The 27,660-nt window shown below is 32.3% G+C and overlaps 2 protein-coding genes and 1 pseudogene across 4 annotated transcripts; 2 read left to right on the top strand and 1 right to left on the bottom strand.

Moving 5' to 3' along the window:
• The first annotated feature begins 6,795 nt into the window (after nucleotides 1-6,795).
• Nucleotides 6,796-7,580, top strand: LOC139500244 (uncharacterized). The gene is made up of 2 exons (XM_071288985.1): nucleotides 6,796-6,809; nucleotides 7,019-7,580. Exons 1-2 carry the CDS (start codon nucleotides 6,796-6,798, stop codon nucleotides 7,578-7,580), a joined length of 576 nt encoding a protein of 191 aa, XP_071145086.1.
• A 577-nt stretch (nucleotides 7,581-8,157) lies between these two features.
• Nucleotides 8,158-23,217, bottom strand: LOC139499985 (cuticle protein 79-like). 3 transcript variants are annotated; one of them, XM_071288659.1, is made up of 4 exons: nucleotides 23,119-23,217; nucleotides 13,231-13,465; nucleotides 10,398-10,478; nucleotides 8,158-8,325 (listed from the first exon to the last, which is right to left on the bottom strand). In XM_071288659.1, exons 2-4 carry the CDS (start codon nucleotides 13,463-13,465, stop codon nucleotides 8,246-8,248), a joined length of 396 nt encoding a protein of 131 aa, XP_071144760.1. In that variant the 5' UTR covers nucleotides 23,119-23,217; the 3' UTR covers nucleotides 8,158-8,245. The 3 variants fall into 3 exon arrangements, with proteins under 3 accessions (XP_071144760.1, XP_071144759.1, XP_071144758.1); XM_071288658.1 differs by lacking the exon at nucleotides 23,119-23,217 and adding an exon at nucleotides 15,595-15,705 and having other exon boundaries at nucleotides 8,158-8,322; XM_071288657.1 differs by lacking the exon at nucleotides 23,119-23,217 and adding an exon at nucleotides 15,595-15,705.
• On the top strand, nucleotides 20,176-26,461 carry LOC139500245 (methylenetetrahydrofolate reductase (NADPH)-like; annotated as a pseudogene).
• The last annotated feature ends 1,199 nt before the right edge of the window (nucleotides 26,462-27,660 follow it).

Below are 27,660 nucleotides of genomic sequence, written 5' to 3' on the forward strand. Positions count from 1 at the left end.
TAACTCGAATTCAAATAATTGAAAAAAGGAGGGATCCGCCATTTTGAATTGCTTTGATTAACTAATGTTCGATAACTACAATATTATCGAAAATAAAACAACACCTACCTCAAAATCGCCGTTTTGATGTAATTTTATCAAAATTTGAATCGTACAAGTAACGTTATGACCTTCAGTTTGTTATTTTTCTTTTATATGACATCACGTAACGTCTTTGTGCAAAAACCATTCATAAAGTTTCGCGGAATTTTATTTTATTTCATAAATGTACATTTTCATGCCCCCGCCGTATCAAGGGGGTATTGAGTTTTATCCTTGTCTGTTTGTACGTCCATCCGAATGTACGTCCGTTTTTACAAAATTGGTTTCCGTTCTCTAACTTTAGTTTGCCTCAACCAACTGATATATAAAATTTATGCATAATGCTTTTTACCACAAAAACACAGAATAAATTTGAATTTTGATGTCGTCACTTTAACAGCTCTAGATTTATGAGGGGTCGGACAGGGTACACATTTCTCCTTTCTCCCGTCCCTTTTCTCTTGGCACCCGCCGTAAAACCTTAAAAAAAAACTAATGGATGGAAAGCTCATTTCAACAGAAATCGATCTAATATCTTTTGTTTTGATGGCTTGTCCCCGTCCTGTCCTTTCACAAGACAGAAGTGTTGTTTATTCTGCTTCAAGAACCCCGATAATTTTTTCACTGACTGTTAAGCTGTCTCTTTCATTGAATTTGTAAGTCTGATGCACGCCGTTTCCGATTTTTTATAAAGTATAAATTAATACAAATTATAGTAACCCAGGACTGAGTGAAAAACGGCACATCTTTTGTGACACTTTTAGTCAATTTCGTTTAAAATGGTTGGAATATATATAATGCGCCACTGATGTGTTTTACTTATAGAGGATGCATATATATATATTCTCAGATATTTTTATTGCATAATTTTTACGAATGACAGAATGTTGACTTGGTCTTTCAAATGTACAGTTTGCAAGGTTTATCCGCAAATACGCACACAACCCACACGTTTACATCATTCGAAATATATGTTATTTTATCAATCACTTTTACAACTGACGGAATGTTTCTAATCGTATTTTTTTTTTATGGATGCATTAAAAATGTGTCTTTCAGACACACCTATTATATTGTGTCGTCCTGAACATACCTGAAGTATTTGCCACCGGACATTTTACAACCCCTGATCAAACAAACTTCTATGCATATCAGTCAATGGTAACAGGTGATTCTACACATGCACGGACTCACTATAAAATCCGAATAGTTAGTTTTTAGTCTTTCTCCGTATATATATAAGAGATCATAATAAAGTAGTGACGACGCTCGGAGTATTTTTATGAGGTCGTTTTCTGAATTTTTCGTTTCTGTTCTCTACCTTTAGTTTGCTTCAACCAAATGTTATAAAATTTATACGTAATGCTTTATAATGGTTTATATTTATGCAAGAGGGGGCATCATCAATGTCCCATGGACACATTCCTTCAAACTCAGAGTCTTGTACATGTATTAGTACACAAGTATGACCAAATTTAAACACCTCCCCTTCCGACTGATAGTTGTGGGCATAAAAGTTAAGGGACGACAAAAGTTCAATGTAGGATAAAAAAAACCAACTTAATTCACATAGTTTGTTCACTGACCCCCTGCCCCCTTTTAACTTAATTTGGGAAAAATTTGATTGACCAATATGGATATATGTAAAATCGATGTCAAATTAATAAAAACTTGCAGCAACTTTTATCCCCCCCCCCCCCCCAAACTATTTGAATTCAGTTTTTTTTTTATCCTACATTGATCTTTTGATGTCATCCCTAAGTTGATCACTGTTTTCTCTCATTGACTTTTGTCAGTCCCAAAGTGTTACAAGACAAAATGATTCTTTGTAAAAAGATGCTATTAAAGATGACTCTCTCCTTTGGTGATCAACAAACAAAATATTTTTTGTGTTTTACAAAAATGACAACATGAACACATAACGCCCATTTCCGTAAAAACGAGTTCGGGGACATACCAATTTTATTAGCTCATTATAATGCAAACAGTTAAATCCTAAAGTTCACAGTTTTTTACAAAAACGGTGGACCCGGAAAAAGGATATTTTTGGCTTTTTGTTGCCATGGCAACGGTTTTTTTTTTAACCAAAAAATTAACTTTTTATGATTTTTTTAATTAAAATTTATTATTAATGAATGGACCACAATTATTTATACATGTTTTGTTCAGTTTTTTTTTTTATAGTCACTCACATACATTATATTTTTCAGAAGAATTCAAATACAATTTTCCCTAAAAATCGTCAAAAATCGGAATTTTGAGCTTTTCACATGAAAAAACTTGTCGGGCGATGTTTGATTTTTTTTCATTAAATGATTGGGTACTCCTCCCTGAACAAAATGATGTATCATATTAGTGTAATATCACTAAGAAAAAAATCCAGGTTTTATGCAAACCTTGCCTTAAGTCAATTTTCAGACTTATATTGTATCTATTGCAGTAATTTCACCTGTACAAGTAGGCAGTAATTCTATTTTAACATGCATTCGTACCAATATAGTTAAAATGGATTGCAAAACTTTAATTTTAGAAAAAAAACTAGGGATTGGTGCAACAAGAATAGATTTTCCTAAGCTATACATGACAAACACCTCCGGATTTTTTTGTTCTCAATACTGTTAAACTTTTTACTTTATTTTTGGTGTTTTTTTTAAACAGATATATTCTCGATTCACTGATATATTTTTATAGCTATACAAGGCAAAACCCTTCGGAATTTTTTGTACTCAATGCTATAAAACGTTTTACTTTATTTGGTCTTTTTAAAAAGATACGATTCTCGATTTATACCTGCGTCACACATCAGCGTATAGCAGCGACGTACGCCAAGCGTACCATGTACGCTGCCAATGCATTAATAATTTTGGACGCATTCAAATCGTTAATCATATATGTATCGTGTTCACAACGAGCGTATGAGAAGCTTACATGTGCATTTATCGGGCGTTCAAGTAACGTATTATTTTATCAGTTGCTGTCAAACGTCGTAGCATTTAGTTCAGTTGTTCTCGTTGGTATCAACTGTTAAAAAGGCGTATTTGTCATTTAATTCCCTTAGTTTATATATATTTCGAAAAAAAGCTTTGCATTGCCTGTTTCCAAATCTTCATAAAGGAACGTTTAAGAAACAAGCTACTAGTTTGTTCATGGACATACATAGTCATACAAAGTAACATAAACTGTAAACCAACTTATTTCGTCAATAGTTTATTTTGCCTTAACCCTTTAAGTACACTTCACTGCGATTTGATTTCCTGATTTTAAAATTTAATTGATGCCGTAAGATAGAGAAAAATCAAAAGTTTTACCAATTCGAGATGATTTATATTCGCGGTATTTTTCTCCTCTCGTAAGTTGGGGAAATAAATCACTTGCAAAAATAAGTTGGGTTACAGTAGTCATTCAGTTTCTTCTGGCAACTCATTAAGACATCGCTTCATTCACTACGGTCTTTGGCTGTCAATAAACATTCGGTCCGTTGTTCTATACAATGTAACACTACACTCAATATGGCATATAAAGTGAAGTATTGCTAAGCACATATGGAACAGATATGAGAATGATTAGACAGATATGAGAATGATTAGACAGATATGAGAATGATTATACAGAAATGAGAATGATTAATGAGAATGATTATACAGAAATGAGAATGATTATACAGAAATGAGAATGATTAATGAGAATGATTAGACAGAAATGAGAATAAAAGACAGAAATACTTACCGAGTGACAATTCCAACCTTCCTTAATTCTGACCCTTATTCTCAAAACTTACGCTTTATCACCCTTCTACCTCATTAACGTATGGCTTGCATAATATAATTGAATCCCATTCATACACAGGGTTAACTTACTGTAATTTAAAAAAATAATGCGATGTTTTAATTATTGCAAAAAAATGCGATAGGGCTATAATCGCAATAATTTAAACTGGCATTGATTGGGTTCCATTAATATATCCCCCAGAACTAGAGATTAAAGAAACAACAGACACGGCTTCCTCTGCCTCATTTTTAGACTTATATCTCGAATTTGACTTACACAGTCATCTCAGTACCAGAATCTATGACAAACGAGACGATTTTAATTTTGAAATCATAAATTTCCCCCACCTTAGTAGCAATATACCAACTTCACCTGCATATGGGATATATATTTCCCAACTAATTCGATATTCAAGAGCTTGCAGCTCCTACTCAGACTTTGTAATACGTCATCAGTGTCTGAGTAGAAAGTTGATGAAACAGGAGTATGTCAAAGAACGTCTCGTTCTTTTTCTAAAAAAAGTTCATCGGAAGGTACCAAAACCTTGTTGATAAATATTCCGTATCAACTTCTCAAATAATACACGATGGTCTTGATGTATAGATTCTTCGTACTGATGTTGTTTATCATCTTAACAACGTGTTTTATAGTTCTTTCATTTGTCTTTGTTCTATTATTGATATTACTTTTGCTGTTGAATGGTTTCGTGTGATATCCGTTTCACGTGGCTCGGTGCTTGTGCGTCTCGTCAATGTGTTTGTGGTGGCTTTCGTTTTTTTGTGGTTTGTTTTGTATTTGCGACTTTTTGTATTTCTTTTGTTCTTATAACGTAACTCTGTACTTTAAAAGATCCCGTCAGTATGATATTGTTCTATTGTATGTCATTGGGATATATTTCTATTATGAATTACGGTATACGTTGAACCACAAACGTCAAAATCATTCAATCACGTAGTGGTATTAACTATTTTTGGATTCTTATAAATTCTATATTATATAACTTTTGGACTAGTTTAAATCTCGGTCTATTTCTTAAATTTATTCTTACATACTTTTGATTTTTTAACCCTGTATGCTAACATTCCCATGAAAATTTTAAAATTGTTTGTACGCACATTGAACGACAAATTTATGTGACGTATAAAATTTTCTGACGTCAGACACTCAATAAATGTGTTCGTAGATAGTAGATGTTTTTGTGTTCTGTTAAATTGTTCCTTTTAAAATTGTTAAACGATGATGACTGATGTACCCATATTTTGACTATTATATTTATTGTGTCGGTTTATTTAACGCATTAATGTAAAAATATCGGAAATTGATGAGACTGTCATTAAAGTGAGAGGGTTAGCGCTATAGAACCAGGTTTAATCCACCATTTTCTACATTTGAAAATGCCTGTACCAAGTCAGGAATATGACAGTTTTTGTCCATTCGTTTTTGATGCGTTTTGTTATTTGATTTTGCCATGTGATTATGGACTTTCCCAATTGATCTTCCTCTAAGTTCAGTATTTTTGTTATTTTACTTTTTAAAAAAAATTATACGAATTAAACAGGATTTTTAACAATATCGCAAAAAAACTGAATCGCATTTTAGTACACAATGTCAAAATCGCAATAGTAAATGCACGCAATAATTTATGAATTTACAAAAGTTCAGTTCTTTGTTACCGGATTTGATAGAAAGTCAACATTTATATGCATAGAAAATTGCTTCACAAAAGTAAAATAAATAAACTCATCATAGATACAAGGATTGCTTTATTAACGCCGTACGCGCGTTTCGTCTATAAAAGTTTCACCAGTAACGTTCGAATAAAAAAATGTTAAAATACCAAATATAGTACGAAGTTGGAGAGTATTGTGGACCACATATTTCTAAAAAAAAAATTGCCAAATACAGCTGAGGTTATCTATTACTGAGGTAGAAAAGCCTTAGTATTTCAAAAGTTTAAAGTTTTGTTAACAGTTAAAGTCAGTGGCCTTATACCCTGAAATCGCATACAATGAACATCCCATAATTGAACCACATTCACCATAGGTCAACAAATTGTTTTCTGTCAGTAGGATAAGTAAGTTCTATTGCATCACGATTTTCAAAAAGACTTCGGCTTGTGACAAGGGCGTTCTGATGTGTAAACCTATACAAAATAGCCGATCAAAATGAGAGGCGTCAAATATAAAAGAAACATTCAAACTCTCCACATCTTCTTCGAAAAAAAGCTCACAACGCCATGACTAAAAAAAATAAGAAACAGACAAACCTTACAAAACAAAACAAAACATATAAAACCAAAGAATGAGCAAGACGAACCCCCACCAAAAGCTAGGAATAGTCTGAGGTGCCTCGGAAGGGCAAGCAGATAAACCTCTTTTGTCGTAGTTTTTTCTGCCGACCAATGCTACCCTTGAAATAAATGTGTACGTGACTTTGTATGCATCGCCGTTTACAAAATGGATAAAACCCGTAATTAATCAAGAAATGTTACTACTTCAATATTCATAAACAACTGACGCAGCAAACATATAGACTCTGTATTTTATGTCATATGTGTTATTGTGGTGTTTGTGTGAGGTTGTACTTACAATGTATTATATATATTATGGTTATGTTATGTCAAAAGTGCTATTGTTGTGTTTGTGTGAGGCTGTAGAAACATTGTATTATATATTATGGTTCGGATAAAATGAATTTAAGAGATGAAACCAATCTTGCTATTCCTAGCTAATGTTCTAATTAAGTTATTCCGCAACAGATTAAAACCCATGTCTTTGCTAATTTGCATGCACAATTCCATTTTTTTTTTACTTTTAAGCAAAACTACGATTCTTATATATATTACTCAGTGTGTAACTCGACACAAGGATATGTAGAATTTCTAAAATCTAATTGTTGGCCAGATAAAAATACCTTTATATTAGACACAACAACCATCCTGTAAAAATGCCATTTAATGCGTAAATCAAATATGTTCATTTAAAAAAAAAACACGGTCACAAATGCACTTTTACTGGCAGTGCAGAGCTGGTCCAGTAAACTGACATTTTTTATCATTATTGATATCTGTTTAAAAACAAAATTCAAATATTAAATCATAACCATTTCAAATATCTCGAAAACCTTGACTGCGAATTTTGTTGATCATTACTAGTGATAATTGATTCAGTAGTGATAACTGCATCAGTAGTTGTACCTGTAGCAGTAGTGGTAACTCGAACAGTAGTGGTAACTGCATCAGTGGTGAAAACTGCAAGAATAGTGGTACCTCCAGAAAAAGTGGTTACTACAGCAGTAACGGAAACTGCATTAGTGATGGTATCTGCAAGAGTAGTGGTATCTGCATCGACAATGGTAACTGGAGCAGTAATGGTTATTGCAACAGTTGTGGTAACTGCAGCAGTAATGGTAAATGTAACAGAATTGGTAAATGCAGCAGTAACGATAACTGCATCAGTAGTGTTTACAGCAGCAGTATTGGTAACTCAGCAGTACTGTTTACTGCATCAGTAGTGGTAAATGGAGCAGAAGTTTTCACAACTTCAGTAGTACTAGAAACTGCAGCAGTAATGGTAACTGCAGCAGAAGTGGTAACTGCATCAGTAATTGTACCTGTAGCAGTAGTAGTAACTGTACTAATAGTGGTTACTGCAGCAGTGGTGATAACTGCATCAGTAGTGGTAACAGTAGCAGAAGTTGTAATTGCAGCAGAAGAAGTAACTGTAGCATAATTTGTAAATGCAGCAGTAAATGGTAACTGCAGCAGTAGTGGTTACTGTGGCAGTAGTGGTTACTGTGGCAGTAGTGGTAACTATAGCAGTAGTGATAACTGCATCAATAGTGCTAACTGTAGCAGTAGTGCTAATTGCAGCAGTAGTGGTAACTGGGTAGAAGTTTTAACAAATGCTAAAGTAGTGGTAACTGCAGCAGTAATGGTAACTGCAGAAGAAATGTTTAGTGCAGTAGTATTGGTAACTCAGCAGTACTGGTTACTGCATCAGCAATGGTAACTGGAACAGAAGTTTTTACAACTTCAGGAGTAGTAGAAACTGCAGCAGTAATGATAACTGCAGCAGACTTGGTAACTGCATCAGTAGTGGTACTTGGAGCAGTAGTTAAATAACAATAGGAGCAATGGTAACTGCAGCAGGAGTGTAATAACTGCAGGAGAAGTGGTTACTGCAGCAGTTATGGTTACTGCAGCAGTAGTGGTTACTGCAGCAGTAGTGGTAACTCCAGTAGTAGTGGTAACTACTCTCTGAGAATTTTACACTATGTCATTTTATTTTGGCAGAAAACAAGGCAATAATTAACACATCTTTATTGATTTATATTAACATACAAAAGCACATGATTGGTCCACACAACATGTCTTTTTGCATATACACATCTAAGATTAGCGGCCGCCAGCAGGCGGTGCAGGTGTGGGAGTCGTGACAAGGACAGGAACCTGAACAACAATCTGAGCAGGAGCTGAAATAGAAAACCAATTCATAAATTGCAAAATATCAGTAATATAAAAAAGAAGATGTGGTATGATAGCCAATGAGACAACTATCCACAAGAGACCAAAATGACACATACATTAACAACTATAGGTCACCGTTCGGCCTTCAACAATGAGCAAAGCCCATACCGCATAGTCAGCTATGAAAGGCCCCGATATGATAATGTAAAACAATTCTTTATGTCAGCATACGAACATGGTGTGTGCTAAAGTCTACATTTAATGTATACATTGTATTTCTCAGGTCTGCCTGCATACGAACCTGTTGTATGCAGAACGGCCAATATTAAATCAAATACTGTATTTCGCAGGTCTGTTTGCATGCATCTGAACCGGGTTGTCAGGAGCCTGTAGTTGACGTTGGTTCATGTATTTCTTTTTCTTAAATTGTTTTTCTATAAATTAGGTGGTTAGTTTTCTCAATTGCATTGTTTCATATGTTTCCTGTTGGGCGTTTTATAGCTGACTATACGATATACGATATAGTAATTGTTGAAGTCTGTGCGGTTTCCTATAATTGCACTCCATTTGGAATTAGGTGGATAGTTGTCTCTTTAATAATAATCCCACATCTCCTTATTTTTACAAGGATGTTGTATGATGTTCTCCTTGTTTTGGAAAAAATGTACATTTGTCACACGAATTGTCCAAACAAATAAAAAATATATTCTTTGCAAAGATTTTGATAGCACATTTCAAGTGTTTTCAAATAGGAAAAAATAAATTTTATTGAGGAAATGACGTATTTCATTGATCTTCAATCAGATGCGACAAAATAAAACTGACTTCAATTCAACCACTAAGAACCCTTAGTTCAATAAATTTTAAAATCAGTAACTTTTTTGGATTCGAGCGTCACTGAGGAGTTTTTTGTAGACGCAACGCGCGTCTGGTATACATATGAAATTTAGTCCTGGTATCTATGATGAGTTTATTCATATATATTTGTGTATATAATATGTAGTTTCCATCTCTCGTCTCAGCATTTTTCAAACAGTGGCTTAACCTTTCATGTAACTATTTATGTGTTGATTATGAATTGGATTGTAACACACCTTCATACAATTGAGAGGTTTAGGGCTTTAAAACAAGGTTCAATTCACCATTTTCTTCATTTGAAAATGCCTGTACCAAGTCAGGAATAGGACAATTGTTGTCTATTCCTTTGATGTGTTTTATCACTTGATTTTGTTATTGGATTCGGGACGTTTCGTTTTGAATTCTCATCGGAGTTCATTATTTTTGTAATTTTTCTTTTTTTCTTAATGACTGTTCTTATAAGTCAGTGCAAAACTTTAAAAAAAAAAGCAATACAATTTTTTTCTAGGTGACGATCAAATTAGGTATATAAAAAAAACATAGGTCTGCAAATGTATGAAATGGCTTCATTAAGAGGTTTCTCAATTATTTTATATTTTGCAAAATTATTAACCAATTTAAATGCAAATGTAATTACAATAATTTATTGATTTATAGCATGGCATGCATTAGTATGAATGTCAAGTATATTGATATTTTTTCAAAAACAATGGATAAAATGAAATGAAAAAAAACCAGTATGACGAAATGATCAAAACTCAAATGTTTTCAACTGGTTGATTTCAATAAATGAATTAACATTTGAATTATGTTTTCAATTCATCGTTACCTACATTATTATAGAATAAGATTGAGTTATGAACTATTTTGATAGAATTGCCATCCTTCCTTACAAACGACTGTATACTAAAATGTATTCAAGTGTGATAACAGTTATGAAAATGTGTGTTGCCGTCATCATTAGGTATAAGTTTTAGTAGATTTCAGAAAGAAACATTGGCCTTATTTTCCCAAATGTATTTCACGTATTGACTTGTTTCAAATACTACTTTTAAATGCTAGTCAGATGCACGTAGACCAAATAAGTTTAATATGACTTTCCCCGACGTGATCAAAATTGCTAGCCAGAGGCACTAGGGACAAGTAAGTTTAATATGCCCTTCCCCGATGTGATCACAAATTCTAGCAAGAGGCACGTGGATCAAATAAGTATAATATGTACCTGCTGCTGCTGGTGCTGGTGCTGGTGCTGGTGCTGGTGCTGCTGGTGCTGCTGGTGCTTGTGCTGCGCTCAAAGCCGCAACTGCAATAAAATAATAAATATGTTTGATATACTACTATGGCAAAATAATGCAATATAAAGCAAATTAGAAAAAGCGCTAAAAATCAACGGAACAAGTGTAAAACAACTGCCATATTCTTGTCTTAGTACAGGTTTTTTATTTTAATAATATGTCAAGTCTGGTTTTATACCTATCCAAACCTCCCAGTTGTTTAACATATGTTTATAGTTTCGTTATATTAATTTGTGTTAAACAAGATTCCAATCAAGGGCTAGAATAAAGCTCTCGTATGACAAGGTTAGGCAAGTATTGAAAAAAAGTAAAATCACAAAAATACTGAACTTAGAGGAAAATCAATTCGGGAATTCCATAATCACATGGCAAAATCAAATAACAAAACGCATCAAACTGTCATATTCCTGACTTGGTACAGGCATTTTCAAATGTAGAAAATGGTGGATTAAACCTGGTTTTATAGCGCTAACCCTCTCACTTTGATGACAGTCTCATCAATATTTACATTGATGCGTTAACTAAACAGACACAATAAATAAAATAGTCAGAATATGGGTACATCAGTCATCATCGTATAACAATTTTAAAAGGAACAATTTTAATAACAGAACACAAAAACATCTATCTACAAACACATTCATTGATTTGTGTGTCTGACGTCAGAAAATTTTATACGTCACATAGATTTGTCGTTCAATGTGCATACAAACAATTTTAAAATTTACCTAGGCAATGTTAGCATACAGGGTTAAAAAATCAAAAGTATGTAAGAATAAATTTCAGAAATAGACTGAGATTTAAACAAGTCCAAAAGTTATATATAGAATTTATAAGAATCCACAAATAGTTAATTTCACTACGCGATTGAATGATTTTGACGTTTGTGGTTCAACGTATATTGTAATTCATAAAAGAAATATATCATAATGACATAAAATAAAACAATATCATACTGACGGGATCTTTTAAAGTACAGAGTCACGTTATAAGAACCAAAGAAATACAAAAAGTCGCAAATACAAAACACACCACCAAAAAATGAAAGTACCGAGCCACGTCAAACGAATATCACATAAAACCATTCAACAGTAAAATTAATTGAACCGATTAACCATAGTTTACAATAGCATAGAGGTGAAAATGTCCGACGATGATTGTAAATTGATTTTTAAAAACGGTATTATTTTCATTTAATGGTTAACTGAAAATAATAAAAAGTAAGTTGAAACTTTAATTGATGTGTTCTTAACAATCCTAAGGTTACTAAAAATATGCTTTTGTATCTCAAGTATTGTTTTACTATCAGCCTTGATAGAGGCAGTCAAAATTTATTACTTTGGGGAATGTTTTTAGCGTATACTATGATTAAAATATAGCTAGTTATATATCCTTTTGAAACAGACGTAAACTTTTTAATTCAGTAATTTGTTGGTTTTTTTTTAAATCAGAAGCTAAACTAAGCCAATTTTGGTAATTTTCTTTCTGTTCTTGCTACTCCAGAGAAAAGCATTTTTTAGGTATCAAAGAATATGAAAAATATCGAAATTTTTTTAAACCTGATGGTTTTCTTAATTTCTAGTGCATTGTTTACATTCCCGTTCTTGTTGCAAACCTGTGTCAATATTCGCAAGTTTCCTTCGATAACATAGTAATAGATAGTAGAAATTGTAAAGTAGAAAATGATATTTTACCTTTTGAATATTTGGGAGAAGATATGTTTAAATAATTAGAAACATTAACACTAACCAAAAATGAAGACGTTTAAAAACTTTTGAGTGACTACAAACTGTATAAATATTTTTGTTTATATTATAATCATTATTATTATTATTATTTTATGCTTTTATCTAATTATTTTTAAGTAATAAAAAATAAAAGTATTTTTTTCGTATGAACAACATAACAAAGATCAGTTTTCATCAACCAGAATATTACACATTTTATACATGGTTTTATTATCCATTAAAAGTTTAGAACATAGATGATAAAATGGTATGACAGTAGACATCATGATAATCATTATCAAGTACTGTTAAAACCATCATTTAGAAAGTCAATTCGCCTTTTCCGAATCTAAAGGACTATGGGTAATCTCATTGTTCGTACACCAAAATGAAAATAACGTTAATGCATTGGTTTAATTTCCATTGTTTGGAATGTTTTAAACCAATCACAATAGTTGGTGTACGTTTTTGAAAATATTACCCAGAATGCATTAGATTCTGAAAAGGCGAATTAACATTATTGTGATTGTAAAACAATAACAGAAATTAGTGGACAATTTTATATCCAGCTGAATCACGCTTCCGGGTGCGGGATTTTCTCGCAGTGTTGAAGACCCATTTGAGGCCTTCGGCTGTTTCCTGGTTTTTTTGGTTGTTTTTTCTTTGACACATTCCCAATTTCAATTCTCAATTTTATTCATCAAATACTTTTCAAACAAAAATAATAAAATATCAATCCGTATAAATGTTTTTCAGCATACAATTCTAACAATAGTTAAACAGAACATGTCTTCATGATAAAACTTTCATTGCAGAGTTTAGCTATAACATAATTTATTAAAAAGTATCAACGAACGTAAAACAATAAGTAGTAAATGTTTCCTGTACCAATTCAGGAATATGGCAGTTGTTATCCATTTGTTTGATGTGTTTGAGCTTTTGATTTTACCATTTGATTAGGGACTTTCCATTTTGAATTTTTCTAGGAGTTCAGTATTTTTGTGATTTTACTTTTTTGTTTACTAGTACTTACAAAGGAGGGGTAATGCTAACAGGGCACCTAGCGCTCCACCAAGACCACCCATCATGCCGCCGCCACCGCCGCCGCCACCGCCTAATCCACCTCCACCGCCAAATCCACCACCATCGTCTTCGACAACTATAAATTCAACGTCTTCACCACCATCAAAACAACTTACATTAACAGGACCATGTGTTAATCCAATGAAAACGGTTATGACAAGGATGGCTAGTTTGAAATGCTCCATCTATTTACAAAACAAAGTACTTATACAATACAATGCAAGATAAAGACCATTCAAAATAGATAAATGGTTACTTTACTAAAAATACACACGTAAAGTCGTAACTTTGCATTTATTTGTCGTTTTTGTGACATTGCATTAACATAAATCTAAAAATTAAACTATTAAAAAAATAGATATTATGTTCTTCGCAAAGCAATTCTGTGATTGTCGGTACAACTAAATTTGTGTAACTTTTTGGACACAATTTAAAATTTTCTATCACCAAAAAAACCCATTAGTCTTGAGAATAAAGATAAATTTGTCTTGTATTTTCTTCTTTAAAAAAATCAAATGAATAAAAAAAAAAAGGGCAACAGTAGTATACCGCTGTTCAAAATTCATAAATCGATAGAGAAAAAACAAATCCGGGTTACAAACTAAAACTGAGGGAAACGTATCAAATATAAGAGAACTACGACACAACACCGAAACGTAACACACACAGAAACGAACTTTAATGTAACAATGGCCATTTTACTGACTTGGTATAGGGCATTTTATGAAAAAATGGTGGGTTGAACCTGTTTTTTTTGGCATGCCAAACCTCCTGCTTTAATGACAGTGTTAATTATAACATTAAAATGACAACATTACACGACAGGGTTACAATAAATAAACAGATTAATAGGAGAAAATATAGGACGAGGAAAACAAACGAATAATAGCCATCCAAAGGTAACAGGTTAAAAAATATGTTTATACACCAGACGTGCGCTAAGTCCACACAAAACTATGCTCAGGTGTAAAAAGTTTGCAAACCATAACAACTACCAAGTTGAAGATCGCCGAGGACCAAAAGTTCCAAAAAAGTTGGGAGGCCAGGGTTATCCGCCTGGGACAAAAATATCATTATTATCAAGAACAATACATAGTTTTGCAAACAGTATATTTTATATAATGACTATATCATAAATATACATGATTGAACTGAAGTGGTGACTAGCTATAGGATAAAAAACGAATACATTACAAAATCACAGCCCTCTAAGCCATAGTCAATGCACCGCCCAAAGTGACGTCACATATAAATTTCTAAAACGTGTTCCGAAAATTAAGAGAATTAGGATGAAATTCATTTTTTAATTTGTATGACTCATCTAACTTATATTAATAACAGTGAAAATTATAATACTAATTAATATTTAATTGAAGTAGTAATTAGATAGTTAATTGTATTATCTAGTTTTCTGGTTGTTTCTTCTGATCAAAAATCAAATGAAGAAACAAAAAATAACTCTTGCAAGAAATCAAAGATTGAAAAATATTCAACTAAAAACAAATAAATGAAAAATAAAGAATAACTCTTCCGAAAAATCAAATATTATACAATTACTGTCTTTTGATGAAATTAATATGCGGTTTTATTGACTTTTGAAAAATTATATTCACTCAGGCCGACATAATAATAATACCAATATGGAATACTATTCGATATTTGATTTCTCGGAAGAGTTATTCTTTTATTTTTCATTCATTTGTTTTTAGTTGAATATTTTTCGATCTTTGATTTCTTAGAAAAGTTATTTTTTGCTTCTTCATTTGATTTTTTTAAAGAAGAAAATACAAGATTGGTATTATTTTAGTAGGTTTCTCTACATCAATTGGATTTTGAATAAAAACGCATATTCACCTGATAAAGTGTTATTCAGCGCGGTAAACGTCACGCGTTTTTACATGCAACGTTATGGTAAAATGTTTCATGTAAAATTTGTTTCGATATATGTTTGTCATTAAATACATTTTCTTCTCTCGGAATATGGAATAAAACAACAACTGTCTTTTGTTGGTCCCTTATTGAATATTTTTCAACAATCTATTAAAGACTTAGCTCTTCTCAAAGCATTCAAAACCAGACATAAGAAATAGATCATGTGTTCTTAAATTTCGTCTCACAACCTCAATCATTAAGATAATTCGGAAATAATAACTGAATGTTATCTTATTAATTTTGTTTTTGTTTATAGGTTTAGTATTTTATTATTAAGTCACAGAATTGATAGTGTTATCTAATGAGATCTGTTCTTAGTTCTAATATCATGTTCGATCCACCAAATTCAAAATTGCAAAATGCAGAAATACATTTGATTTACCTTGATTGTCTCCGGATGTCCTGTCGAGTATGACATGCGTTCCCGGTATTTATATATGCTGTGATAAGGAAGTAAAGCCTACAGGATACTATAGAAGGTAATTTAACCTTGTCAATCTTATAGGAAAACACGATGAATACAACTCTAAATGATTATATAATTTACGTTTTAGAAAAAGGGAAAACCATGTAATATTTTGTTTACATGTGCATTTATTCAGAATCGAGTTTGTAGACATAGAAGTTATTATCCGTGTTTGCGTACCAACATCGACTAAATAAAGGCAACAGTAGGATACAGCTGTTAAAAAAAGGTCATTAATTGATTGAAAGCAAACAAATTCGCGTTACAAACTAAAACTGAGTGAACATATCAACTATGAAACAACGAAACACTGAAGTGCAACAAAAAACAAAACAACAATGCAACACACATAGAAACTAACTATCAGAAACAACTGCTGTTTGCATGGCTTAGTGCAGGACATTTTAAGACAAAATGGTAGATTGAGCCTTTTTTTTTGTGGCTAGCAAAACCTTGCGCTTTTATGGCAATATTAAATATAACACTATAATGACAACATCACATAACAGGGATTTATCGATACCTAATGAAGGTTAATCAAGAAACATGAACACACACGAAAATGAATTATTGACGTAGGAAACAAACACCCCAAATGTTTTTTCAAAGGTAACAACTCCTACTATAAGGATGAATTGACAATTGCGTTTGAGTTGACCTATGGGTATATAATAAGTAAAATAAAAAAATACTGAACTCCGTGAAAAGTTCTATATACAAAAAGATAAAATTATTTTATGTCTGTTTGTTTTTCACACATCGTTGTCAATATAATGGAATTTTATGCAACTGTCATGCAAGTGAGAGGTTAAGCTAGCTATAAAACCAGGTTTAATTCACCATTTTCTACATAAGAAAATGCCTGTACCAGGTCAGGAATATAACAGTTGTTTAATATGTTTGAGCTTTTGATTTTGCCATTTGATCAGGGACTTCCTGTTTTGATTGTTCCTCGGAGTTCAATATTTCTGTTATTGTTTTCAGCTTTGCTTACCAGTTTAACGACTTGTGTCCTCCAATGTACTATAACTGAATGGCCTTGTATTCCATAGAATACTTCTATATTAAATTTAATTGAAATGATGCAATTTGATTGCCTCTGGAAATGTCAGCCTATATACAAACAGATCATATTAATTTATATAAAGAATCAGTACATTCAATTATAATATAATAGTTATGAGGGATCTTCCGAGGTGATATAAGCTCATAGTTTCGTCCAGATAATATTGTACATGCGAACCTGATACAAAAAGAATATAGAATTCAAAATTAAAAAGGTAAAAAATATATGTCGAAACTGATTCAGTTTGAAAGTTTCAAATATAGCATCATAATTACCCAACTTTGATGTTCTGCTTTTTTCAATGCAGATTCTTATATATCATGTATTAGCCATCTTGAAACTTCAGTGTGTAACGTGATGGTTCGGATCATTTCCTAATGTATGTATATTTATATTCAGACAAAGTGAGTCTCCAAACAATCCTATCAGACTTCAAAATCTACAGAAGATAATTGTCTGTTAAGTATTTTTTTTAAACTGTTTATCTCGAGTATACGTAGTTAAGCAAAATGTTACTACCTTAACAGGATTTTTACTTAATTAAAGGGTTAAACAGATTCTAATGATAAAAAAAAATATGACAGCATGCACATCGTCATTAAAGTTATTGTCGTTTTACTTCTTCGTTTTTGCTTTTGGAATTTTCTGTCCAGTTCATTCAAATGATAAAATAATATTGAATGTATGCATGTTCTGATATATATACTGTATTATTAGATATGTTGAATAGAGAAGACTTCATAAGTCTGCTCAACTTGTAACTTTTTATTGTATTATATAACCAAATCTTATATGTTTGAATTCAACCTGCATATTCTATGCTACCAAACTCGTTATACTTAAGCGGTTAATTATGGTAGACTCCACACAACAGGTCAACCCCTACCTTCCCCTTTGATGGCATTACCAAAAAAAGTTAAATCACAAAAAAACTGATTTCCGAGGAAAAACAAAGACAGGGAAAGTCCCTAATCAAATGGCAAAATCATAAAACTGACTTGATAAAGGCATTTACTAATGTAGGAAATGGTGGATTAAACCTTGTTTTTAAGCTCGATAAACCCCTAACTTGCATGACGGTCGTATCAAGTTCCATTATATTGACAACTTCGTGTGAACAAAACAAACAGACTTAATAGGTAAAAATGTCAAAAATAGTTCAGCAGTCTAAATTGTGTTATAATCTCAATCACTAATAAAATCAAACAAATATGTAGCTAAGAAGCACAAAAACATATAGACAAAGCACTTTAGCAAAAATGAAAGATAAGAATACAAAAATTCCCCATAGCACAATAACACAATGACCGGAAAACGTAACAACACATCATACTTACATAAAAAACAAAAGAATAAAAAAAAAAAGTAAAAAATGGTCAATGATGTGGTCAACACGTAATATATCTCTTCCAATAACGTATTTAGTAATGAAATCAATAAATTGCAAAGAGAATCTAAATATGATAAAGATTCGTCATGAATTTAAGTTATGAGTCGTGAAGACAGTTTTATCAAGATGTTGTCAATCGTCCTAAAAATCCTTTAAAAACGCAGTCACCCTTGTATGAAGCAACGTATTTGAATTTAACGAAAGATATATCTGTATGACAAACAAATTACTACACAAGGGTTTTCGATATCCCAAACTAGTAAAAACATTTACAGAATTATATAATTGGTACTGGGACATCATACGTAAATATTATATTAACATGCAGAGATATGTTATACTTTCAGGTATTTTGAATTCACATCCAATCTTTTATGATATTATTCAAAATAAAGCAAAACATTTTCGTCATTCACCTCAACACCTAGATTAACCTTTTAACAGACTTATTCATATAGTTACGATACTGTTGTGATTAAAGATGACATATTTTGGAATTAAAATAGATTTACACATAGGGTCTTTGCATTGGCAAAAAACACATTTAATCTAAGAACCAGTTATTGGCATGATATAAGTTATTTTCTTCTCATATATTTTATGATGGTATGCTATTTAACCCGAAATGAATGCATGCGCTTGATATTCATATGATTAAAAAATCATCTTTGATCAAAATAATCGAGATCGTGTGATGGCAACTGTTACTAGTCCTTAATTAATTTATATATCATTATCCTTTTGCTAAGTTTCTTCTGTTACCTTATTGGAAATTTAACTCGGACTTCTTTTAAACTGAGTTTTACTGTGGACATTGCTGTGTGTTTGGGTTTTTTTAATTGGCTAAAGGTAAAGGTAAGGTGAGGGTTCATATCTGATGGAACGTGTTAACCTCTGCCGCTTTTTTTTTGGCGCCTGTCCAAAGTCAGGAGCCTGTGACCTTTGTTAGTCTTCTATATTTGTTTTATTTTTTTTATTATAGATCATTTATATATTTCAGACTTTTTTTTTGCTGAATTAGTACACATTTTTGTTAAGGGGCCAGCTAAATCCCACTTCCAGATGGGTGATTTTCTCAATGTGTCGAAGGTTTATTGGTGGCATTTGGCTGTCTCTAATCTTTGGTCGAGTTGCTTTCTCTGTGATACATTCAAATTTTCCGTTCTCAATTTTAGGTATTAACATGAATCGTGCAGACAAGATATGTTATTAACATGTTCACTAGACATTTAGCTAGTGTATATGTTTGACAAACCAATGACAACTTCCAGATCGTGACCTTCAGATTAATGGTACAAATAGTGCCTGAAAACATAGAGTTGATTGACTCTTCCTTAACTTACAGCAATACACATGCACATATTGGATGTCTGTATTTAAGATTAATTCACGCTTCCTCGGTCGTTCATCTTTCCGTAATACACGATTTCACAACATTCTGCTTTCCGCTTCATAGTATACAAAGTTAGTCTACAAAATGACAAACGGAATTTTTAAAGTGTTCTTTTCTAAACAACTTGGTATATATAACTGCTTGTGCACATTAAGTCCAGCAGGATTACACCAGCTCAGAAGTCAGTGATTTATAACATACTGTTATTTTCATTGCTATTTCGGGCTTTTTATTTTCCCTTTTATTCTTATTCTTTATAATTTTTTTACTTTTCCTGAAGAGCCTATATTTTAAAATTTAATTTTGAATCTATATATATGTGCGTATGATGCAAATTTGTGTTGTAAATTACTGGTTAGTGCATTTTCAAATTAATCGAGGATATACAAGGTCTCGTTTGCGCTTAAAATCCCGGCAATTCTTATATAGTATGAGGGAATGTCACACATCAAGCTTGGCTCAGAAACTTCAAAATTCTATTTTTATATTTTTCAATTCTAAATTGACCATCTTAATAGTACTAATGTGTTGTTTTTGCATTTCAATAATATATATTAACATTGTTTCATTTGACCCAAAACTGGAGTAACAATGGGTTTTTCATAAAATGTAGTTTCAATCAATATTAGGGAGGAAGCTTGATGGTTCATGGCATTCTCTCTTAAAAAACTAAATGAAACTAAGATTGTAAGTCAAACACAATTACATTGCCAATTTGATATTCATATCCTTCAAATGTGTTTTCAACCTGAAATGTGTGCAATTTTTGCCAGTGGATGTTTAAGTTTTATCCATCAATCCACAGTACTGTAGTCATTTATATTTTGAATTCAAGAAAGAATCTTAATAAAAGTTAATATGATTTTATTTCTAGGCATACCAGTCACTGCGACACATTGTGAAACTGTCTCGTTTAGAGGTACCGCAAGAAATTATAGACGCTATCAATCCAATCAAAGACAATGATGAAGCCATAAGAAATAATGGAATAGATCAGGCCACAACAATATGTAAAGAATTATTGAACAGTGATCAAATTCATGGCCTACATTTCTATACACTAAATCGAGAAGTTGCAACAATTGATATTCTCAAAAGACTTGGTATGTGGCTTGAAGAACCTGCAAAACCTTTACTATTTAAACTCTCGGCCCATTATAACAGGACCAAGGAAGATGTGCGACTAATATTTTGGCGAATGAGACCCAATAGTTATGTTCATCGGACATCTAACTGGGATGAATTTCCAAACGGACGGTGTGGTAATTCCTCGGCTGCATCATTTGGTGATATATCAGACTATTATTTGTCTTACTTGAAACATAAATCGCCAAAAGAGGACATGCTAAATATGTGGGGGTCAGAGCTTAAAAGTGAAGAAGACGTTTGGAGAGTATTTTACTCGTATATTACAGGAGAGCCCAACTCAGAAGGAGTAAAGGTAAATGGATTCCTTAAATACACAGTGGTAGAGCAATGAAGATTCTTTTGGGGTTAATAGACAGTTATCTTTTTTCCCTATAACAGATGTTTAGCCATAGGCTCTATAATACAAATGTATATTGAAATTGGATAAATTCAGTTGCTATCAAATGATATCTGATTCCCACTCTTTTTAAATTTTAAAACCTTAAATTATTTTAGTAAGCAAAAAAAGATGTTTCCATTTAAAGGGGAAATAATGAGTGTCAGAATTTTGGAATATATATATTTATCCCCGGTTTAGTATATATCTAGGATTTTGATTGGTTAATGCACGTCGTTACAAAACCCATAGCCCCTGGGTGTTGCTAAGCCATATCCCCGGATATTGCTAACCATTATCCCGGGAAACTTCACGCAAGTTTTCCTTAGTTCCATGATTGCTCCTTGTAAAATATTGAAATCTGTGCTGTTTGTAATTTAATATTTAATTCACTAACGATGTTGTCCTATTATGCCGATCATTTACACTCATTTCATTTAATGCATCACTTGACTGTCACATTTTCAAGGAATGGGACTACTGACATGCTATGCAAATTACCCACGTTGACGTCACACCATCTATGGCGTAACACCCACAACATTGAGCGCCAAATTTGACTCAATCAAATTTCTCGGTCTCCGTATTAAAAACGTCTTATATTTGACTACCTGTAGGGTTCTACCAAAGGTAGTACCCTACACCACGTAAAAATATGTAAAATTTCCAAATTTCAATAAAACTTTTTTAGATAATGAAAAAAACGTTGTTTTCGCGTTACACTTTGTACCCGAATTTCAATAAAACTCGCCCGATTCGGACTAAGACCGGGGATAAATTCGTTATCTACGTTCATATCCGTAGATATGGATATTTTAACACCCTTCAGTACCCTGTACACCCCTCGGCTATACTGGGGTACATCAGGGTGTTAAAATATCCATATCTACGGATATGAACTTAGATAACTAATAATATATTGTGCCTGATATTCATATGATGAAGACATAATCTTTCAATCAGTTTAATTGAGGTCTGGAGCTGGCATGTCAGTTAACTGCTAGTCGTCTGTTGTTATTTATATATTATTGTCATTTTATTTATTTTCTTTTGTTACATCTTTTGACATCGGACTCGGACTTCTCTTGAACTGAATTTTAATGTGCGTATTGTTATGCGTTTACTTTTCTACATTGGCTAGAGGTATAGGGGAGGGTTGAGATCTCCTAAACATGTTTAACCCTGCCGCAATTTTGCGCCTGTCCCAAGTCAGAAGCCTCTGGCCTTTGTTAGTCTTGTATGATTTTTAATTTTAGTTTCTTATGTATAATTCGGAGTTTAGTATGACATCCATTATCACTGTACTAGTATACATATTTTTAGGGGCCAGTTGAGGGACACCTACGGATGCGGGAATTTTCGATACATTGAAGACCCATTGGTGGCCTTCGGCTGTTGTCTGCTCTATGGTCGGGTTGTTGTCGCTTTGACACCTTCCCCATTTCCTTTCTCAATTTTATTGAAAAAGTAAAAAGTCAAATTTTGTTGGTTTCTTTTGAATTTCCTATTGTGACATCATGAAGAAGGCGACCTTTTCTGATGACGTCACATATTCAGAACACAACTTTCTGCAAATCTTTGAAAAGAATTAAAGGATTTAAATTTATAAGAGAATTATATATATCCCTTGCAGGGTGCAAACTAAAATTGATATAAATGGGTCAATATATGAATGCACATATGTAAGTCTTTATTCCACCCTTGACAAATTCTTTGTTGCCTATTCATGCCTTGTTATTTTTTGGTAGGTAGGGATGGATTTATTTTACATGTTAAATGTTTTTGACAAAAAAATGATTAGGGAAAATCTTAAGAAAAAATTTGAAATGATTTGTGTCAGGAATTGTTTTGGGTAGACTATTTTAGAGTTGGGTATAAAAACAACATCAAACAGTCTAAATTTTATTATTCAGTTGACTAATATTCCTTGCACAGTGCAAACAAATTTGGATATGAATGGGTCAATATATGATTGCACATACATAAGCCTTTATCATGCTTATCTAATGGTTTATTTACTTTAATTTTCATGAGCAGTTGTGCGACTATAAGTTTGGCATATTTACCTGCAATACCAGAGGTGAGGCCTGGTCTAGTAACCATTAAACCATGTCCGTCCGTTCAAAACACATAGAGGGTACATAATTAATGCAAAGCTCCAACATTCATCCTACAACATTATTCAAACTTTAAAAACAATAATCATAATTTTAGCCATTGAATCCTTGAGGATATTTTTGTGACATGTGGAAATTAAACTACAGATCACTGAAATTAAATTATATTGATTTAAAACACACCAAAAAAATATTGCTTACATTATGTTTTATCTGGCTTTGATGCTATAAAAATGACAGATAAAACCATTCTTTTTTCTGTAATTATTTTTCAAACCACCACAGGAACTTTGATATTCATACATAAGTATATTTGTTGCATCTATGACAATTTTATAACATTGTAGAAATTATTATTTGAGAATTTTCCAATGCTATATAATAATGTACATGTACATTTCGTTTTATATAGGTGAAAAATATCCCATGGGTAGATGAAGAGCTTTATCCAGAAACATCATTCAAGAAAAGCTAGCAGTTGTAAATAAAAGGGGTGTGATGACTATAAATTATCAGCCTAATATCAACGCTGCGCCCTCCACAGACCCTAATGTTGGATGTGGTACTCCAGGAGGATATATTTTTCAGAAGGTTTGCATGAAGTGGTGATCTGTTTTACTCTGTAATGGCAGACTTGACAACCATCACGATTATTAGGGTTTCCCCAGTAAAAGGTGTTGACCAGAATTTTGAAATTCTTTTCATGTAATTGAACATCTCAATATAAACAAGCTTTCAATTAATTTTCGGTATTTAAGCACATACACACTTATTCAAACAGATAGTAGTAGATTAGGAACACTTGTGACAATATAAAAGGAGCATAAGGTTGAGATTTTAGAATTATCATTTAATGAAACCAAGTATATTTTAGTAGCCTATGTAATGATTAGTACTGAATTAAACTCATTTCACTTGAAAGTATTACATACCCATACTAAGAGAAAGAAGAATTTCTTCATTATATTACTGGAAAATTTTTCTAGTTGTTTTATAATACATATCTTCCTAATGCTAATAATTATAAGAGTTTACTGTATTTTAAGTATCATGATATGTTCTATACACACACCTTTTCATTGCAGGCATATTTAGAATTCTTCACATCAGCTGAGAATGTAGCAGAGCTAAAGAAGATCCTGGAAGACTATCCATATGTCAACTATCACATTATAAACCACAACGTAAGTTTTCTTTTTGTCAAAATGGGGAAAAAATGGCTGTTGATTTTGGGCCTTTCATATCATTCCTTACCATTCATAAAAAATAATTGGGTCTCTTTCACATGTTTTTGCTTTATAATACACCTTTTGACTGTACAATTTTAAAATTCAATAAAAAATCTGTACCAATTATTTGCAGTCATGTGTCGTCCAAGATGGTGGAATACACTTATAAAAACCTTCATCTAAGAATGTCAATTTACACTTGACACTCGATTATTACAATACCAATTTCAATAGTTTGTCAATATGTCAAATTGTTCTGTCACTTTTTAGTTGAATATTCTATCATTTAAGAATTGAATTATTCGTTTTGTAAATTTATTTGGGTGTAAAAGCATTGACTGAGTACATTTTGTATGACGCGAGATTGCTCTTCATTCTAAAAATGTGCTCATCGTCAACGCTTTAACAATCCTATAAATTTAAATAATATAATTGTATACAAAAGGAATCATTCAATTTCTATTATTTATCTGTGTACTTTATTAAGAACCTTGTGTCATCATGAATGTTACATTTCATTTTGAAATGATTGTTAATTTCAGACTGACATGAAATTGCTTTTAGCCAATAGAAATAGCGTATTATGATGAAACAAGTAATTTTATTAATAATACAAAATGTTCTGTTTTAGGGCCAGGATGTTGACACTAGTTGTGACAGATCTTGTCCAATAGCTGTTACTTGGGGTGTGTTCCCTGGAAAGGAGATTGTTCAGCCAACAGTGGTTGATCCAATTGCATTTCAGACGTGGAAGGTAAGAATATGGAATTAATCACTATAGATATAAATAAGAAGCTATGTTATGAGTGCCAATGAGACAACTCTCCATCCAAGTCACAATGTATAAAAAGTTTTATTATAGGTCCAAGTACGTCCTTCAACACAGTCTTGGCTCACACTGAACAGCAAACTATGAAGGGCCACTAAATGACTAGTGTTAATCAATTAAAACAGGAAAACCATCGGTCTGATCTCTATAAATACAGATTCTACCACTGCATTGAGTGTGATAGGATATTTATCCACTAGAGACGGTTAAATTTTCAAATTTAAAACGTGAGGCTTGCCGTTTTGTCAATTATGGAAGTAGAAAAAAACCAAATATCATTGAGTTTTAAATATGAATCTGAAGAAGTAAAATGAAATCTTCAAGGAAAAAATCCTTTATTTCATATAAAAACTATGATTTGACAACACAATAATGTTTGACACCTTCCATGCCATACAATCATTTAAAAAACAACTCTGTTAAATTTTCATATTTTTTGCAGGATGAAGCGTTTGGACTGTGGAAGGAAACATGGGGTAGATTATACCCAGAGGATTCTGACTCCCGGAAGATAATTAATCACATACATGATAGCCACTACCTTGTAAATCTAGTTGATAATGACTTTCCCAAGGAATCCTGTCTTTGGGAGATTGTTGAGAGAATGCTAGAACAAGCAGGAAGCAAAATGGACACGACAGAAATAGCAATTAACTAAAGGTTTGTATTTATAGAGATAAAATTTCTGTTCAGTATTATTTATTTTTCTATGTTTAAAATCTAGAACGATTAACCTATGGCAAAATGAAGCGGATACAGGGTTCCAGGGGTTGGAACCCCTCTCCTTTTTAAAACTGGCTGGATCTGCTGCCCCTGCTATGTTTCAAGGCCATTTGATGACTGAAAACAGAGTTATTTTAATATAAATAGATAAGCAAATTTAGATCTGAGGAGATTAGTGACTTACAATTATATATCTTGATGCAAGGATGTATCTTTGGAAAGTAGTTTCTTACAAAAAAAAATATCAATCTGACCAATATTTTATGCTTCTATTACAAAAAATAATAATTGATTATTTTTTTCAATCGTAGATGATTTATTTATTATGGATATTTTTTCCATTTTAGATGAAACGATTGAAAGAGGAATTGGAGAATAAATTCAGAGACAGATCGGACATTTTCTAATATTGTGGGTTTTTAATTCACAAGTGATTGTGATTGTGATAAACTTTTTATACCTTTCTGTAAAGTTTTTATTGACTTGTATACAGATTGTTGATAGTTGTATTGTATATCGTCGGTGTTATGCAAAAACCTCGTATCTCAATTTTTTGCGGAAATCTTTTTATCAATTATTTAGGGTTAAATATGTATGTTCCACTGTATGCGAAAATATCTGATCTTCTAACCAATCATTAACCCAAATTCTGACATGTGACGAAAAAGTGTAGTCGGATTGATGAGACATTTTGTTGTGCGAAAATATCGTATCTCTAAGAAAAACACATGGCACAGCAGCTGACATTATCACAGGTACAGTTTTAACAATTTTAGGTTCTCAAAGCTATTACATAATGAAAAGCTTTGAAAATACATAATAGGTGCAGAAATTTTTGCTCGTCTTGGTAATTGATTGGTTAGAATATCAGATATTTTCGCATACAGTGGAAAATACATATTTAATTCTAAATAATCGATAAAAAGATTTCAGTTTTTTCTGTCTGGTGTAAAATTATCAAAACCTTAGATACGAGGTTCTTGCATAACAGCGACGATATATTTACTAAAACATCTGAATATTCATGTAAACATCAGCTTTCAAATATATTTTAAAATTTATATGAGAAAGAGACATAATGTTTAAAAGAATAATTATGGTTTTGCTTTCTCCAGATCCCTACAGAAGTTTTTGGGATAACCTATGTATTTATCTATAATTAAAAATGAATCTGGAACAAAATTTTACAATTTGGGGTTATTGGTAATAAAATTTAGTGTTTTTAATGATCAGAACATCAAACTTTCCGTAGGATTTGTATTTATATTTCAAGGCTACAAAGCACTTTTTAGCTCACCTGGCCCAAAGGGACAAGTGAGCTTTTATCATCACTTGGCGTCCGTCGTCCGCTTTTACAAAAATCTTCTCCTCTGAAACTACTGGGCCAAATTTTACCAAACTTGGCCACAATCATCATTGGGGTATCTAGTTTTAAAAATGTGTCCGGTGACCCGGTCAACCGACCAAGATGGCCACCAGGACTAAAAATAGAACATAAGGGTTAAATGTGGTTTTTGGCTTTTAACTCAAAAACCAAAGCATTTAGAGCAAATCTGACATGGGGTTAAATCGTTTATCAGGTCAAGATCTATCTGCCCTGAAATTTTCAGATGAATCGGACAACCTGTTGTTTGGTTGCTGCCCCTGAATTGGTAATTTTATGGAAATTTTACTGGTTTTGGTTATTATCTTGAATATTATTATAGATAG

The sequence above is a fragment of the Mytilus edulis genome, chromosome 13, assembly GCF_963676685.1.
Source record: "Mytilus edulis chromosome 13, xbMytEdul2.2, whole genome shotgun sequence".
In the NCBI taxonomy this organism is placed as follows: domain Eukaryota; kingdom Metazoa; phylum Mollusca; class Bivalvia; order Mytilida; family Mytilidae; genus Mytilus; species Mytilus edulis.